The sequence below is a fragment of the Mustela putorius genome, unplaced genomic scaffold (assembly GCF_011764305.1).
Source record: "Mustela putorius furo isolate JIRA1106 unplaced genomic scaffold, ASM1176430v1.1 tig00000407_pilon_pilon_pilon, whole genome shotgun sequence".
In the NCBI taxonomy this organism is placed as follows: Eukaryota; Metazoa; Chordata; class Mammalia; order Carnivora; family Mustelidae; genus Mustela; species Mustela putorius.
Window position 1 is genome coordinate 6453433 of NW_025421373.1, and position 17830 is coordinate 6471262.

General features: G+C 45.1%; 1 protein-coding gene across 9 annotated transcripts in view; it reads left to right on the forward strand.

Moving 5' to 3' along the window:
• The window catches only part of PDZD2 (PDZ domain containing 2), a 349162-nt gene that overhangs the window by 258147 nt on the left and 73185 nt on the right, over positions 1 to 17830 (forward strand). For 7 of the 9 annotated variants that reach the window (XM_045079443.1, XM_045079442.1, XM_045079441.1 and 4 more), the window contains 3 exons: positions 8242 to 8384; positions 11318 to 11450; positions 17199 to 17354. In XM_045079443.1, coding sequence (XP_044935378.1) covers positions 8242 to 8384; positions 11318 to 11450; positions 17199 to 17354 — 432 coding nt within the window. Of the gene's footprint in view, positions 1 to 8241; positions 8385 to 11317; positions 11451 to 17198; positions 17355 to 17830 lie in introns of those variants that run through there. The other 2 variants (XM_004738077.3, XM_045079444.1) reach the window with 2 other exon arrangements.

A 17830-nucleotide genomic window follows, 5' to 3' on the forward strand; every position in this document is an offset into this window, starting at 1 on the left:
AAACTTTATGGTCCCTCTCAAAAAAGAATTAAGGGCAAGAAGATTATAATGTGTTTCTTATTGGTAATAATCTACTTGAAAATGACTTTTTCTCCAAATGATTAAATTATGAATACACAGAAAGCCTAGAGTGAGTAAGTTAGGGAGTGTTGGTTCTCTTAATAATTTTGAAGGTTTAAGTTCCAGAAGAGATTGAATCTCATATATAGTCCAAAGAACAGGATTTGGAAATAATTTAGAAATGACTTTAAAAGGGGAGAAAAAAAAAAAGCGTTTAAGAGGCTACTATTCTCTGCTCATCTTAACTAAAGGCTGTAACATAAAATTGAATTTCTGGATTAGACTATCTGAAGGCTACACATCAGAGTTTCTTTGCCTGGTTTTTGCACTCAAGTTCAAATGTCCAAGAAGATAAAAATGAAATGGTGATTTAAAAAAAAAAATACAACTAGGTCTTTTGCCTTTGGGACATTTTTCTAAAACCATGTGCCAACAGAAAGAAGACACCTGCCCTCTGGAATTTGCATTCTTCATAACTGTCTGTAATCTGTAGGCTGAGTATTGACCCTGGGTTATACTTCCCATCTCAGAAAGTCAGCATGGACCACACATCCTTGCAGGCATGAATATATTTTAGCACCCTTTTCAACCCCAGAAGCATCATCGTTTGATGCATGTATGCCGGATTGATTGAGTTGGCAAGAAGTAAGGCTTCACAGCTTCCCCCACATCCAGATATCACCCAGATTGGAACCAGTAGACCATCACAGAAGGTCCTGTAGGTTCTTGGGCTGAGGAGATTTTTATTTTTACTCTGGGATGAGCCCAAGGTCATACTAAAATGGAATTTCCAGGAAAACAAAAATTAGGTATTTACCTCTTAAACCCTTGGGGTAAAAAAATTCCATTCCATTTGAATAATGGGAGATTAAACATGTCAGCATTGTTCTGTTTCTGCTTTATTAATGATTTAATATATCTACAAAGACTTAATAAATTACAGAAAAGGCTTATAATCATTCAGCCCATTTTTATTTGTCAGATGCTTCTTTTTCATAGACTGTTATTTGTAACATGAAAATAAATCTTCAGTCTTTGTTTTCATATCCTCTTTCCCTTTAACAGAATTATAGGAAACATGTTTCCTATAATAAATATCTTCTTTTTAAAAAGCCATATGTTTCTATAAAATATTAACACATAATACTACATATGCAACCAGATTAATGTTTTAAACTATAAAAGTTAGGCCCATTGTCTAAAATGTAATCTCTTAGGACATAGATAAGAAATTTTAGAACTGAGGTCAGAGTTCCTTACTCCCTGTCTAGGGAAGACCATTGCTCATCCAAGGGGAAAGTTCTTGCAAGCCTGTTTACTACAGATGTGTGTTTCTATAATGCAGCATGGTCAAAAATAAATGTGACTTAGTCACATCACAGTGAAAAAAAGAACCCTGCTGTTTGCCAGCCAGACAAATTTATTCATAGCTGGTGTGTGTGTCTGTGGGTCCATTTGTGGGCTCCCCGTAACACTTGTAGTTCACCCTGTACAGTATCAGACCTCTTCCCTAGACCCTCAGCAGAGACCTCAGGAAGGCTGCCCCAGGTCTGAATCTGCAGGAAAAGGAAACTCAGAAAGCAAGTCACACCCAGGACATCTCCTGAGTCCTCCCTGATGTTTGCACCAAGCAGAAACAATATACGGATGGTCCTAATCTAGTAAGCCCCTCCATGGTCACGGGATGAACTTCTATCCTTCTATGTGGTAATGTCTCTCCTCAGTCCGCGTGGGCTCCTTCACCCCTCTCCTGCGCCCTCCACCCCGAGCTTTCCACCACGAGCCTGTAGTACATCTCCATCTTGTGTATCTCACATCGTGCCTAAAACTCGACGCATGACTTTTCCCACACCACCACACCGGCTCTGGTATTCCAGGTCCCGCCACGTGTCAAGTTACCCAAGCCAGAAACCTGAGATTCCAACTAGCAGTCTCTCACCTGGTGTCTAGAACTTTCCCTGGTTTTGTGCTGCCAAGCCCACATCCCGGGAAATGCCTTCATCCCAGCAAATTGGGACAGCTGGTATCCTACAGTCAACAGGAATGCTGCCCTCTTCCTTCCCCCCTGTCCGGCTGATCACCAAGTCCCGTCCGCCCCGGCTCCCCTTGGGGTCTCCCCGCACACCTCACTCCTCTCCCCCACTCCTGCAGCTCTCTGTCTGGGCCAAGCTGCTTTCATTTCCCACGTGGGTGGTCATAGCATTCTGCTGCCCATCCCACGATCCAGTGTCATGCCTTCATCCCCTGTCCCCACGGCAAGGCAACCAGAGAGCGCATCAGGCGTGCGCGCTCGCACACTCAGCCGCGCGTAAGCCCTCTGGGTGGGTCCGCTTCACCTTCAGGGTAATACCTGAACTCCGTAGACCAGTGAGGCTCAGGAGTTCTTTCGCTGTCTGATCCCTACCTAACCTTTAACTCTCACTGCTTTGTTCCTGCCCTGTTTGGGCTGAATTAGCCACAATTTTTCCCAAAAGACTGTGCTCACTGTCTCCTCTGAACCTTTGCTGCTCTTGCTATCTGGTTTCTCCTCCCCTCCCCCGTGCAGCTTAGCTTCTTCCATTTCTGGGGGACAAAACACCATGACACAGTCCTCTAGGAGGCTTCCGTGACCTTCTGCCATCTGTCCCGTCTCTAGATATCTCCTCTTTGGGCTCCTGCGGTGCCCCTTCTCGGTCTTCATCAATGCACGCATCCCACATACTCCAATTACCATGTGGCTTGTCGTGTCGCCAGTAGACTTGGAGGGCAAGGACCTTTTTGTCTTTGTGTCCTGGCTCATTGCCTTGCACCTGTAGGTGCTCTGTAGATGTTTATTAATGAAGGCATCTGGAAGCTCCGGGTGTGAGAGACGGGACACCAGGTTCTACTCCTAGTTCTTCCTCCCCCACTTGTGGCCATCAGGCTGCCCCGTTCTTCCTCTGAGCTTCCATCTCCTCACCCATAAACTGAACATTTTGGTCTGATGACTCCAGAACCACAGCTCTGACCTGGGTCACATATCTTTTCATTTCTGACTGATCGTTCTAAGTAAGAAGGGACAGGCAAACAGCCTCAGAATCTAAGTCTGCAACTAGCGCCAGACGATTTGCTGCAGTAAAATTCTAGTTGGATGATGTTTCTTCTCACATTTGGAGAAAAGATGCGATTGTGAAATATTATTTTTGGTTCCAGCAGAAGATGAGGTCATTTAAATGCTGCCGAGACAGCTCCCTTTAATGCATCACCTCTGTTTTGTAAATAAATCCCTTCTCTTTTTTTGCCTCTCTGAAGAGATGCCTGTGTAAGCATCACACACTAATTGGCGTTTTATAGGAAAGGGTAGCACTTTGACAGCATTAATACAAAAGTCCATGGCAACCAGTTTTGCGTGGTTTGGCTTATTCTCAACAGGCTGACAGAGTCTCATTGCCCTTTAAGCCAGTGTAAAAGGAAGCAAAGGCTTGAGCCATCTGTCTAGACAGGAGCTGTTTCAGAACTCAGTCGTCTCTACAACTGGATTGGGTGTTCACACGCTAAACATTGGCAAACATGCAGGTTTCCCATCTGGGCAAGCCTCTTAATGTCACTCTCAATAACTTCTGAAAAACCATAAGATTAATGTATAAACATCCTGTATTTGTTAATTCTGTGGCATTTATGCAATATTGTTATATGCTAGGCACTGTTCTAGTTGCTGGAGAACCCGTTGATAAATGAGAGACAAGGTTCTATCCTGGCACATTTATCACAGAGAAGGGGCCACAAGCAATTAACAAGCAAATAGCTGAATAGCTGAACCTAAACATTATGTGGTGACAACAGGTACTATAAATGAGACAAGCAGTAAAGTGAAAGGTGCCTGGGCTGTGTCCTGGTGGGGAGTTAGCAGAAATTGGCACTGGTGAAGACCTCCTTAAAGAGGCAATGTTTGAGCTGAAGCCTGAGTGTCAGGAAAGGGAAGCCTTGCAAAATCTGGGGGCGGAATATTTCCAGGGAGGAGCCAGCCCTTGCAGCTGTCCTAGGCAGGAGTGATGGAGTGTCCCCGGGAGCAGAGACTGAAGCACAGTGTGTGATGGAGAGAGCACAAGGAGGTGGTTTGGGAGCATGGACAGGACTAGATGGAGAGGTTGGGTGCGCCATCTCAAAGATTCAGACCCCAGTCTGAGTCTGGTAGAAGCTGTTGGAAGGTTTAAGCTGAGTGCATCATGATGTATGTATTTTATTTTTTTTTAAGATTTTATTTGTTTATTTGACAGACAGAGATCACAAGTAGACAGGCAGACAGAGAGAGAGAGAAGGAAGCAGGCCCCCTGCTGAGCACAGATCCCGATGCAGGACTCTATCCCAGGACCCTGAGATCATGACCTGAGCCGAAGGCAGTGGCTTAACCCACTGAGCCACCCAGGTGCTCCATGATCTATGTATTTTAAAAGTTCACCGTAGAGGGGTGCCTGAGTGGCTTAATCAGTTGAGCAGCAAACTCTTGATTTCAGCTCAGGTCATGATCTCTGAGTCCTGGGATCGAGCCCCACATCAGGCTCCATGCTCAATGGGGAGACTGCTTGAGGTTTTCTCTCTCTCTCTCTCTCTGCCCCCGCTTATGTTTTCTCTCTCCCTCTAAAATAAATAAATCTAAAAAAAAAAAAAAATTCACCCTAGATGTATAATGGAGAATAGGAGATTGTAGGCGAGCAAAAAATAAAAAGGGAGATCAGATTGGAGGCTACTGTACTAACCTAAGCTAGACATATTGATGGTCTTGGCAGTGGTGGTGGCCGGGGAGCAGTAAGTAGATGGATGTGCGTGTGTTTCACAAGTAGAACCCACAGGTCTTGCTGATGATTTGCATATAGGAAATGGAAGGAGGAATCAAGGATCGCTTGTGGGCTTTAGTTTGCATATCCTCCTTAGCTTAAGTAGATGATGGTGCCTTTCCCTTGGAGGTGGGAAAGCCAGGAGTGAGAAGGGGGCAGTCCTGTTTTGACCATTCTGAAGTGTGTATTAGATACCCAAGTGGGCTTGAAGGGGGCAGTTGGAAATATACTTCATATTATCATATTTAAGTTGGCCTTTTGATTTTTTGCCAGTGCCAGGTTTAGCCTCATAAACTTCAAACGCCGATATTATTTGTAACTGAACACTGCTTTTAGCCGTGGGCAGCTAGATTTAATGCCGACAGTTGGACAATTGAGACTGATAACATCTGCCTCTTTCTTCCTGTTTGTGCCTTCCTTTGTGTACCTCTGAACTCCTCCTTAGATGATCAAGAAATTCCAGGGCAGGGAAACTTGCATGGACTTCTTTGAACTCCCCGCTTAGAGTTACTACTTTAAGTTATGGAGGGAAAAACTCATGCTACTGGATAAAAGTGAAAACGAAGATCTGCTTCTTGACTAGCGTACTTGGGGGCTGTATTACAGATTGGTCATCCCTGCCCTCTGAAGCCATTTTTTTTTTAGATATGTGTTTTATTTTACATTCAGCCATTTGTGTGTGTTTGGGTATGAAGAGGGCATGTGAGTGCTCCTAATGAACACTGCCTTAGTTCTTTCATAACAAGGATACATTAAGTCATTACGCTTCCTCCATGATCATAGTTTTGCATGTTTCTTACCACAAGTTCTATTTCTAAAAGCATTTAAAAATGAGAAAGGATTGTGTATCAAGTATTGTCATACCCTCTGTGAACCATACGTGACATGTTCTGTTTAACGAAAAGACGGCAAGATGGGGGAGATGGTGGTGCAGCTTGTAATGGGATAGATAGGTTTTTACTAATTTGGGCAAGATCCCAATGGATTTGCTCATTTCTGGACTCCAATAATGTTCCCTGTTGCTTTGGGGAAAGGATTTCACAGCTTTTCTGTACTGGGCAAGGAAGGAACACTGTCCCATATCTTCAAGACCCTAGTAGAAGATATACCCTGGTATATCTTCCATGGAAAGAACAACTGAAGCCACCTTTATGCCCTAGTTTCTCAGCTACTTTGTTAGGCCCAGGGAGGCAGCCATAGGTCTGACCCCTGTGCTAGAGTGGGACGCCCCGTAAGCCAGGACGACAGCTAGTCAGCACATCCCGGAATTTGTTCCCTTTGGGCTGTCTACTCGGCCACAGCGCCTCATACACTAGAAGTGTTAAAATCTTCCATTTCATCAGTAGCACTGACTCTCAAGGATGGCTTTTTGGAAAGAGTGGAGCTGTGAGAGGCTTTGAAGGCCAGGGACGTTATTTCTGAATGGAGAAGAGAAAAAGGTGTTCCAGAGGTCAGAGGCAACAAACCAAAAACCATGGAGTCCAAAGTGAGGTGACTGGATGATATAGGGATTGTTGACAAGTTCATGAACGACTGTGGTAAGCCAGTGACTTCTGAAGTTACATTTGGCCAGACAGGCATCGTTTGTCTGTGGTCAGCAGATGAGGGAGACCGTTGGCACCACTGCACGTTCCCAGAGCCATGGACCCCCACAGAGCACGGCTGTGCTGGAGAAAGCGGAGGATCCAGCAGGTCTCTGTCTGTTAATAATTTCCCCAGACATTCATTCCTATTGCTGCACATCCGTGACTGTTTAACATCTGGTTTTTTTACTATTGCATAAAGTTTCATTTTAGTCTCTGACGGTGTATATTTCAGATTTTCTGAATACCTCACATTCTTCCTGTTTTGTATGCAGCTTAAATGGGAAGGTTGCCTCTTTCTAGGAGGAGGATGGCTTTGTCCATATTGGACCTTAATGGTTCCATCGGACCTTCGTGATGGATGAGGAGAGGATATGGTTTTTGTTTTATATGTTGAGGAATGCATTGTGACCAATACCCATAGATCTAGAGAGAAAAAGAACTTACAGGAGTTAGCCTAACGTAAGGACCCCCCCCCCCCACCACCAAAGTAAATCACCTTGGAAGGTTTTGCTTTCATTTCTCTGAAAAAGCAAGTATCTGAAGGAACTCAAACATTTTACATCAGCTCATGTCTGCATCCTCAGGGTAAAATGGGGAGTCAAGTGAAGAATTTAACCAAAGCAGAAAAACTACCAGCAGTCCAGAGGACTTAGAGACACGATGAGTTTTTTTAAAGAATAGATTTTTATAAGGGTTGAAGCATGTTTTAATGTATTTAAAGCATGTACAGACCAATGTCTATAGAAGCCAATAACAAGCTCATCAATTAATTTCCTGTTTTGATTTCTCCCACCAAAGATCTCATTTTTATGTTCTACGGAGGTTTGAGATTCAATTCAACATGATGGGTTGGTTTTTTTTTTTTTAAATGATATATAGTGGACACACAATGTTACATCAGTTTCAGGTGTACAACATAGCGATTGGGCAACTCCACATTATGCTACACTCACCGCAACTGTAGCTACCATTTGTCACAATGCAACACTATTACAGTACCATTGGATGTATTACAGTATGATGGTTTTACCATATGTATGTGCATATACAGATAATATATAACGTTACCAGTCAACATTTATTATGTCTCTACTAGGTGCCAGAAGCATTGCTGCTTCCATAAATATCTCATTTACTCCTAATGACAAACCTGAAACTATTCATAATTATCCCCACTTTAGAGTCAAGGAAAGGGTTTTAGGTATAAAGACTTTCATCAGTACTAAGTGGCAGAGCTGGGCTCAAATTAGTTGACATCTCCCAGCCCCAAGACCTTCCTTTCATCTTCTTTCATCTTCCTTTATTAATTAGTAGCTGTGTATAAATAAATGGAACCCAGACACAGCCAGTGTTTACACACACAGTGGTGTCCGTGTTTCAGGCAGAAGAAGCTTTATTTAACAGCATCCTGGTCAGGAAATTGGATAATCACTTTTGCCATCCAATATTATAGCCACTTGCCACAGGTAGCCATTTAATATAATTAAAACCAAATGAAGTAAAACATTTAGCATCTCAGTTGCTACTACCCACATTTCAAGCACACGATAGCCATATGTGGCTAGTGACTCCCTGTTGGATTGTGCAAATATAGAACATTTCTGTCATCATAGAACATTCTGTTAGACAGGACTGGCAGCTAGAGACTCCGATCCAGCACACAGAGCTTTTTCTTCTGCGGTCATCTGCAACACCTGTTGACAAATGATGGGTATTTGGCTTGACCTAACAGTTCCACTCTCCTGGGTCAATGCCATGTGTCTGTCCATATACTTCATAGTGTGCTCACTCTTTCTTCCAAGGAGGAAGTTGGCCGGATATGGAAGATGGAGCTGCTTAAAGAATCGGATGGGCTGGGAATTCAGGTTAGTGGAGGCCGAGGATCAAAGCGCTCACCTCACGCTATCGTTGTCACTCAAGTGAAGGAAGGAGGTGCCGCTCACAGGTGACTAGATAACTCTCCCTTTTTCTCTGCCTCCTTATCCTCTCCCTTCCCTTCCTCCGGGCGTAGGACTCTTCCACATGCTCAAAGCCCTGGTAATTACAGTTCCTATAAAATATGCTAGAGCATGGAAGAAAATCAGGCATGAGCAGTTCCAATTAAACACACCTCTGGGCACAGGAAGTGGGTAATTTGCTGGAGATGGTGCAGGCTCCTCTGAATCAGAAGAGATCAGATTTCTTTCTAATCTGTTTTGAGTTTCAAGTGATGGCTACCTATCCTAACTTTTGAGATACTGGTAATATGGGGTTCCCTATTGAGATCATGCTATGCAACAGAACACCACATTCCTGACATCTTAACCCCCATAAGATCGTGGCTAATGACTTGAGAAAGTAATTGCTTTTAAATGTGACCGCAGTTCATGTGCTGTGTCAGGTCCACCAGGATTCAACACGCAGTTATATACGTGTGTCATGGAGATGCCAAGGGGGAAAAAGTAAATGTGAATTTTTCTCCTTGTGACCTGAACAATTCATACTTTAAAACATGTTTTTTAATCTTAGCTCTCGTCTTCAGTAGGATAAATGACGGTGCTTAGGCAAAGCATGTACAAAGAAGTCCATTTGGAGTTACAAGGATGTAACTGTCCCAAACTGTACACATGCTTTTGCCTTGCTAGCTGATGGCTTCTGTGTATATGGGGTGTCTACTGTTGGCAAGGCACGCTGGGGTGGATGCACATGTGTGTGCCCTCACGAATGCAGTAGGTGTTCAAGTGATGGCTTGAAGGTAGAGTTTCCCAGATGAGGGAGGTAAACCTAGTTGGGAATTTGGGGTTCAGTCCAGGTAGCATCATTATAAGCGGGATAGGGCAAACCAGAGTGGCGTTGGCCTGCCTTAGACAGAGACGGCTTTGAAAAATATATCTCATAAAGTGGACCTAAAGGAACCAGAGGTAAAGATTGGAAGACAAAGGAGAGGTCAAGGGTACAAACTATCAATGTGTGTCATGTCCCAATTCTAGTCTCAGAGTAAGATGCTAGCAACTGGAGATAAGAATGACTGCACTTGTTAGTTACTGGGGCAGCAGTCGTTATGGAAGGATTAAGACCTTAGTTTTTATCCAGAAAAGCATCACTAAATTTCCCACATGAGATATGCTTTAAGGAACTCCCATCAGATAACCATTTTCCCATGAATCCTAGGTCTTAGGTTCTAGCATGTCTTTGGAAAGTTGACAATTGGGAAATTCCTGTGCCCAGAGATAAACTTATATAGAACTGTTCTTGTCTGCTTTCTATGTGAGCTGCTTCTAGTGGGTTTCACCATTTTCTCTTCACCCTTAGCCTGGAGTCGTGTGCATGTGTCTCTGTGCTTCTAGAGTATATAATTCAAATGTGGGGCATTCTAGCTAATAACAGGAGATGAGACGAATGGATTTGAAAAGGGAAATAAGAAAAAGGAAGGGGTTAGGGATGGTCTTAAGTAAATTCAAGAACACTGGTCAGAACTGTGCATTCTGTTTTAGTCCTGAATCCCTCTCTTTCTTGGTGGCCACCCACACGCCTCCTTGAGGTTCTCTGTCGGCTTCCTATTCCCCTTCTCTTCCCAGTCCAAGCAACTAAAAGGGTTCTTAGCATTTTTCTGCTTTAGGGATTGTTGAAGGACAGAAGTCAGAGGCTATCAGAAGTCTCTGATGCCTCCTATCTTCGTGAAAGCCTAAATTCATGGAAAAGATTATAATGCATGCCCTAGAGAACTGAGAGGAAAACGAACGAGGGAGGAAAGGATGGAGAGAAGCCGGTTGATTTGCTGAAAGAAAGCAAGGTGGAAAGAGTCGACGCATTGGAGAGAAAGCTGCGTGAATCTAGGAATACTGCAGACAGGCATAGGTCCCCGAGCAGCACCTTGGGTGTCGATGGAAAGCCTTCAGAGGGGATGGTAGAAACCTAGGCTTAGGGATCATCCCCCTCAGATTTCCTGTCCCATATTTAGCAATGGAGATGAAAGACCTTTGGCCCCTTTGGGATCATGGAAAACTAGACCATTGGAGGTTCAAGGGGAACCCGCTGGACTGTTGATCCATCGTGATTGAGGACACCTGCAGGGTGCCCTGGCAAGTGTGCCACCCCCGCCCTTGACCCAGCCTAGTGCAGGCAGCCCCAGCCCAGTGGGAAGGAAGCTTTAAGTTATAATTTACTTTGGAGGAATAAAGGAACACATTTGTAGACCAAGTCTGATACCTGCAATAGCAGTAAATTGGTCAGTCTGTTCGATTTGGTATTCATCCTCCTGAGGAAGCCAGGCTGTAGGATGGAAATGGCCATGAGAGGCTCGATCCTCAAGGCCCTATAACTCTGCGTGTATGTTGGGAGCGGGGGGACCGCAAGCACATGCACATCTGTAGCACGCCAGGTGCCACAGAGGAAATCTGTCCAGGGCCATGTCACCTGGAAAGAGAGAGGACAGCAGGTTAGAGAAGGCTTTCTGTTGAGTCTAAGATACCTTTGTCTGGGGCGCTTAGCTCAGTGACTCAGCTGCCAACTCAGTTGTGAGGGCAGGATGGCATTAGGATGGAGAATGGATGGAATGACTAGACTATCCAAAAACCTCAGGGTCTCAATTCCACTGTCATTGTGTCCCCTTGGACGGGAGGCATTTCATTAAGGTTGATGCAGGGAGTGGTAGTGACTTAAGAGCTTGCTCGCTGCCAGGTGATGGTGTGAAATCATGGAGCTTCCCTAGGTGGGCAGCGGGACCCAGCCAGACCAAAGGAAACATCCCAGCCCAAATTGTCGCTGGCCATCTCTGCTTTTTCCTTAGCCTGATTTTAACTGTGCCCTCTCGACCCTCCCCAGCTCCAGGAGAATGTCCCTTCTCAAGTCCAGAATATCTTGACAAGGGATTTTTTTCCCCCGTCTCCATTTCCTCAGGGACGGCAGACTGTCCTTAGGAGATGAGCTGCTGGTAATCAATGGTCACTTACTGGTGGGGCTCTCCCATGAGGAAGCGGTGGCCATTCTCCGCGCCGCCACTGGAATGGTTCAGCTGGTGGTAGCCAGCAAGGTAGGTAGTTTGTTTTTGGTTTTAGTTTTTAATATTTTTAATATTAAAATTGGTGGTGAATTTGGATTTGAGCCCTCCCCCCACACACTCACACACACTTTGTGCCACACACACTCACTCCACACCTACTTGCAAGTTTACCGGAGCCATTTAAATGGCCGTGATTCTCCAGGACAAGCCCATGTGAGCGGCCTTGAGCTGAACTATTTAGTAGATGGAAGAGCAGTAATAGGACTAAGGAAATGGGGCGGGGGGTGGTAGGGAGGACAGAAGGACAAGGTAGAGAGAGCAGCACCTCTTCCAGGGAGAAGCCAAAGAGGAGACATGGATGCCCACTGGGCGGCAGGGATGCGGGAAAGGTGGGGAGCGGCACCTCTCCCAGGTCCCGGAGGAGGAAAGGGTGCCGACGTCCTGGGCCCCCAGCCTCCACTTTGTCCCCTGGTGTCACCAGCCTCCGTGCCCTGGATAAAGGCTGCAGGCTTCTACAGCAGCGTGACCAGAAAGAAGAGGACCTGAGCCCCCTTGCCTCTGCTCCACGGTCCCCTCTGCTGCTGATAAGCCAGGAAAGCGCCCACAGGACTCAGGGGTTAGTGCGAGGGAGCTACGAGGCTTCGTTCTCGTGCATGGAAGCAGTGATGGGAAGCCACCCCAGTCCTAACCCTTCACAGCAACACACTCTTGCCAGTAGGACTCATTCTTTCCTCATTATTCCTAGTATTTTTTTGAACCTAACATCCACAGGTTTTTCTATATTTTCTCTCTTAGATTACAAGGTGTGTTGCCTAGTTTTGGAGTATTTAATAACTAGAATATTTTGAACTCTCTGAAAAATCTGTTTTCCTCCTTTTACACCTGTCACCAGTCCCTTAACCCGGACTCTCGGGCTTCCAACAGCAACCCAGAGCCTTGGCACAGACTTGGGAGGAAGGGTTGGCACTGAGGCCCTGGAGGCAGGGGTCGAGACCGTCTCCACTCACAGGCCCCCTCCTCCCCTCCCAGAGATACCATGGGGCGCCCTGGTGTCTCCTCACTAGGGACAGGAAGGGGAGCAGAGCAGGGACGTTCCCTCTCAGTCTGTTGAATTCCATAAGAGGGAAACGCTACAAGGGAAGGACAAGCAAGTTCCCTTTCAGCCAGAGGTGATGGGGTTTGAAAAGCACCATCGGGTCTTAAACACTCACACAGACTGAGGCCTGTGTTTGCACAGCCCACCTCCCCATAGTCTGTGGCTCAAGAATGGGGTGTGTGTGTGGGGGGGGGGGGTTCCTGCGCAAGCATACCATGGCCACCAAAACTTTATTTCTATACTGACATCTTTCTCCTGCTAGTTCAGAAAATGGGGAAGAGAAAACCTTTTCTAGGTCAAGCTGTTCCCCGCAAACACATGAACACAAAGAAATCATAAAATAAAAACAAAAAAAGTCCACTCATCACTTGCTTATACCGTACATAAAAATAAATTTAAAAAATGGATGAAAGACCTTAATGTTAAGACAGGAAACCATCAAAATCCCAGAGGAGAACACAGGCAGCAACCTCTCTGGCCTCGGCAGTAGCAATTTCTTACTTGCCACCACAGGCAAGGAAAACAAAAGCAAAATGAGCTATGGGGACTTCATCGAGATAAAAATCTTCTGCACAGCAAAGGAAACAATCAACTATTAAAAGGTAGCCTACAGAATGGGAGAAAATATTTGCAAATGACATATCTCATAAAAGGTTAGTATCCAAAATCTACAAAGAACTTCTCAAACTCAGTACCCATAAAGACAAACAACTCGGTTAAGAAATGGGCAGAAGACATGACTAGACACTTTTCCAAAGAAAACATCCAGATAGCTAACAGACACATGAAAAGATGCTCAACATCACTCATCATCAAGGAAATACAAGTCAAAACCATGATGAGATATTACCTCGCACCTGTCAGGATGGCTAAAATTAACAACACAGGAAACAACAGATGTCAACGAGGATGTGGAGAAAGGGAAACTTTTCTTATACTGTTGGTGGGAATGCAAACTGGTGTAGCCACCCTGGAGAACAACATGGAGGTTCCTCAAAATGTTAAAAACATAATTAACCTACAGTCCAGCAATTGCAGTAATAGGCATTTATCCAAAGGATCCAAAAATACAGATTTGAAGGGGAACATGCACCCCAGTGTTTATAGCAGCGTTATCAACAATAGCCAAACTATGGACAGAGCCCAGATGTTCATCGACTGATGAATGGATAAAGAAAATGTGGGCTGTGTGTCTGTGTGTCTGTGTGTGCGCACGCACAATGGAGTATTACTCAGCTATCAGAAAGAATGAAATCTTGCCATTTGCAACGACAGGGATAGAGCTAGAATGTATTATGCTAAGTGAAATAAGTCCTTTAAAGAGAGACAAATACCATATGATCTCATTCACATGGGGAACTTAAGGAAGAAAATAGATGAACGTATGGGAAGGAGGAAAAGGAAAAAAGGAGAGAGGAAACAAGCCATAAAATACTCAGCAATAGAGAACCAACTGAGGGTTGACTGAGGAAGATGGGTCGGGGGTGGGCTAGAGGGGTGATGGGCATTAAGAACACTTGTGAAGATGAGGCCTGGGTGTTGTGTGTAAGTGATGAATCACTGCATTCCACTCCAGAACCAGTATTGCACTGTAGTATTGCGCTACTTAAGATTTAAATAATAAAAAGTCGACTCATGGGTAAGCATAATTAAGGAGCATACAAGGGGGTTTTGAAAGCTGGTTTCCTGGATGATGCCTGATCTGTGATCTCACTCACTGGCTCAAAGAATGGACATTAACATGTATCAGGTATCCACAGGGTACAGGGGCTTTCTCCCTCTGACCTCATTTAATTCTTGAAACCCCATGAGAGAGGTATTAGTTCTTCTTATTCAAAAGATGACATTAACATCTAAGTGGTTATTTCATTTCCCTGGAGGTCACACAAGCAGTGGGGGACAGAAACAGGTTTCATCGTGGACCCATAAGTTTCATGCTTCTTCCCTGTATGGAAAGCTGCCTCTTATCAAATAAGATATGAAGGACACGGAGCCAATGGCATTAGAGAAGGATAATGTGTTCCTGCTGGAGGCTTTGACTTTAGGGACATGCACTCAACCTACTGCCCTTGATCAAATGCATTGAGGCCTAACGATGACCAGACCGCAGAGAGGCGATACCCTTCATTTCTTCCCATAGGCTCCGTTCACCGCTAGGCAATATGTTGCTATAGCAGCTGCCCACTGTTTGTTCCTAAACTGAATCCCCACCCTTTAAGACGCTCAGCCACCTTGGAGAGAAAAGTCTTTCCACACCTCTTGGCATCCGTGCCTCTTTGTTACCCAACAAGAGCACGCAATCCAGAGTCTTTGTTTTGTCTTCACATTTGAAGAGAGGAACCGGGGGGAAAGAGCATTTGATTTGCTGAGTACAAAGAATAATAAAAATGTAAATTATTATTGTAGGAAGTAGTCACTTTGTCACCAAACTTTAGGATATTGTTTTGAAAATATAACGATGACTGTCTTCAGGACAGGCTGTCTCATGTCTCCATACAAATAGGTTGTTTGCTTGTGCATAAGAGTTTAGAAAGGTTTTGTCAAGTGAATGAAATCAGAATTTCCCAGTGTGCTTTGCTGTCCCGGGGAGCACATGCTATCCATACAGATTTCTCTCTCTCTTTAGCACTCTCAGATTTTATTAGCAAGTAATATGCATTTATTTTGTCTATGTAGAAACCCTAGAAGAAAAGGAAGATAACATTTTCATAACACCACCAGTAGTTCTACCCATTACCTGATCTGTCTGTCCAGGCATGTTTTCTATTTTTAACGGACTCAAGCACAACAAGACAAAATGCCCATGGACATCAGAGCCAGCACAGCCCTTTAAAAGCTGTGTGTCTTGAACAAGTTGTTGCATTTTTTTTAAACCTCGGTTTTCTTGCCCGGACGGTGAGAATCAGTAACTACTTCATGGAATGTCAGGGAGATGAAGTGAAACGTAAAAGCCCGAACAAGGCAGCTGGTTGCAAGAAGCCCTTGGAGAAACAGTTATCACATATTACAACACCCGGCTAATTGTTAACGTCCATTAATAAAATGATAATACTGTTCTTCACCTGCTTTTCCACTAAGTAGCATGCTGTAAGAATCTTTCCACGTCAGAAAGTGCCTTTCTGTGGCACCATTTCTAATGACCATGGAGTCTTCTATCCTGTGGCTGTTATGCCATTTACTCACGAGCTGGGACCTTCATGTCTTTTAAAAACTCGTTTCCATTAATGGTCTAGTAGAGCTGACCTCACAGAAGAGGGCTGAACTCACTTTTTGCTTCATAGCTTTTTCCTTCCCTGAGGTAGAATCTAACGAGAGCATTGCCACTTACGGACCTGACATGAAGGAGCTTTGGGTGCCTCCAAGATGGGACGCGTGTCACACTAGTAACAAACGTCACTGTCACCAGGCGCCTGCTCACAAATGGTCTTTAATAACACCCGTTGTTTAAAATGGGTGTCTTCTGTTTTCCTCCTTTCTGTCAAGCCCCGGGGGAATATGGCGACCAAAGCTTTCCACAGGCTTCCTTCCTTGTAAAAATGACTGGTGTGGGAGAAGGGAGGACACATTTCTCTTCTTTTCTGGCCTCAGATCAGCCCCAGCCCTGGTCCCTGGCCTCCTGGGCTGTGCTGTTTCCCCCAGAGAGTTCCTGGTGGCCGAGTGGGCCACCTCTGCGGGTGAGGATTGTCACGTGGCCCCAGTGACCTCGCCTGCCTCCCACCAACCCCTGCGGCCTTGTCTGTGTGTGGGAAGGAAGAAGGGCTGTTGGTGGAGGCCTCTTTATAGCCTAATCTTAATGAAGTCTGATTCCATGTATTTTGTTGACCTTTAAAAATTGTTCAAGGGCTTCTTTCTTTGAAGAGACGTTCGTTATCAGTCTCCACTGGCGTGATTCAATCAACAGTCTAATTTCTTTCCAGTGAGTGTATGCTAGTGAGATGAGCCGTGAGGGGGGGGAGCGCGTGGATATCAGGGCTCTGGGCTGGGCCTGGGGACACGACGAAGAGTAGAAATGACATTCAGTTTGAGGAACACTCAGATAACCAGGAGAGAGAGGTATATTCAGACGTACGTGCCAGGTGACGAAAGAAACAGTAAAGGACATTCAAGAAGAAGGGAGAGGCGAACCGGATGCCTCTTGAGATGGTCCAGGAGGGGTTCCAGGAGAGAGTGCTGAGCCAGGAAGCTGAGCTCACTGGGCAGAGGGAGCTGCTGGTAGACAAGGAATCTGGGCAGGGGAGAGCCTGGCGTGTTGGAAGGTCAGTATGGCTGGACTGGAAGGTGTGGGTTGGAGGGGATACTGGAGGGAGGTGTGTTTGGAGCACTGGGCAGAGGCCGCAGCTCTAAGATGGTGGCCTGTACATGAGGTGCTTAAACTACCCTGAACGCAAGGCAGAAGAGGATATCAAAGGACCTAAAGTTCAGGGAATTTGGAATGCCTGCAGAAATATCTAAGAAACACGGATTTTTCAGGGAAAAAAAAATTTGGTTAGGGTTTAAATTGGGTCTCCAGCCCTGACATATAAAGTAACCTCACCAGCCTAGAAATGTGGAACCTACGTTCCCCTATGGTCTGTAGGTTCAGAGCCCACGAGCACTCCCAGTGGGCTTTGCTGGGTTTTCTTTGACCCAGAACTATTTGGTGCCACAGGGTAATTCACGACTCTTTAATTGTGTCCCCTTAGGAGAACTCTGCTGAGGACATCCTGAGGTTAACGTCTAAGAGTTTGCCTGATCTGACCAGCTCAGTAGAGGACGTGTCCTCTTGGACCGACAACGAAGACCAGGAGCCAAACGGGGAAGAAGACGAAGGACCCGGCTCGTCTTCTGTCCGGGGAGCAGTAAGTGTCTCTGGTTTCCCCAGCTGCTGTGCTGGAACGATGTTTCCCCAAAGATGGTGACGGCAGGATCAGAAATAATAGCTTAAGACAGTAGGATAGAGACCGGCATGGGAACGCCACAGGGCGTTCTTTTTATTTTATTTATTATTATTATTTTTTTAATCAGGATCTTCCCAGACAAACCTGTGAGGGTAACGATTTCCATTTAAGAAAAAAACGCTGAAACTGGAAATGAGATGAGCGAACAACTGTGTATTAAGTTCACTGCATGTATCAATTTTAGGACACTTAGTCATTCATATATACAGGAGGATTTTATTGCTACTTTTTGATGTAGTGTTTGAAAACGATTGGTTGTGAATTTAAACTTAGAGGGAGAGATTGTGGTCAAGAGTGGAAGGTTCCAAAAGCACAAAGCTCGTTCAGGCACAGAGGTGTGGCTGTGTCTTACGGTTTGAAGGAAACCAGGACGCTCG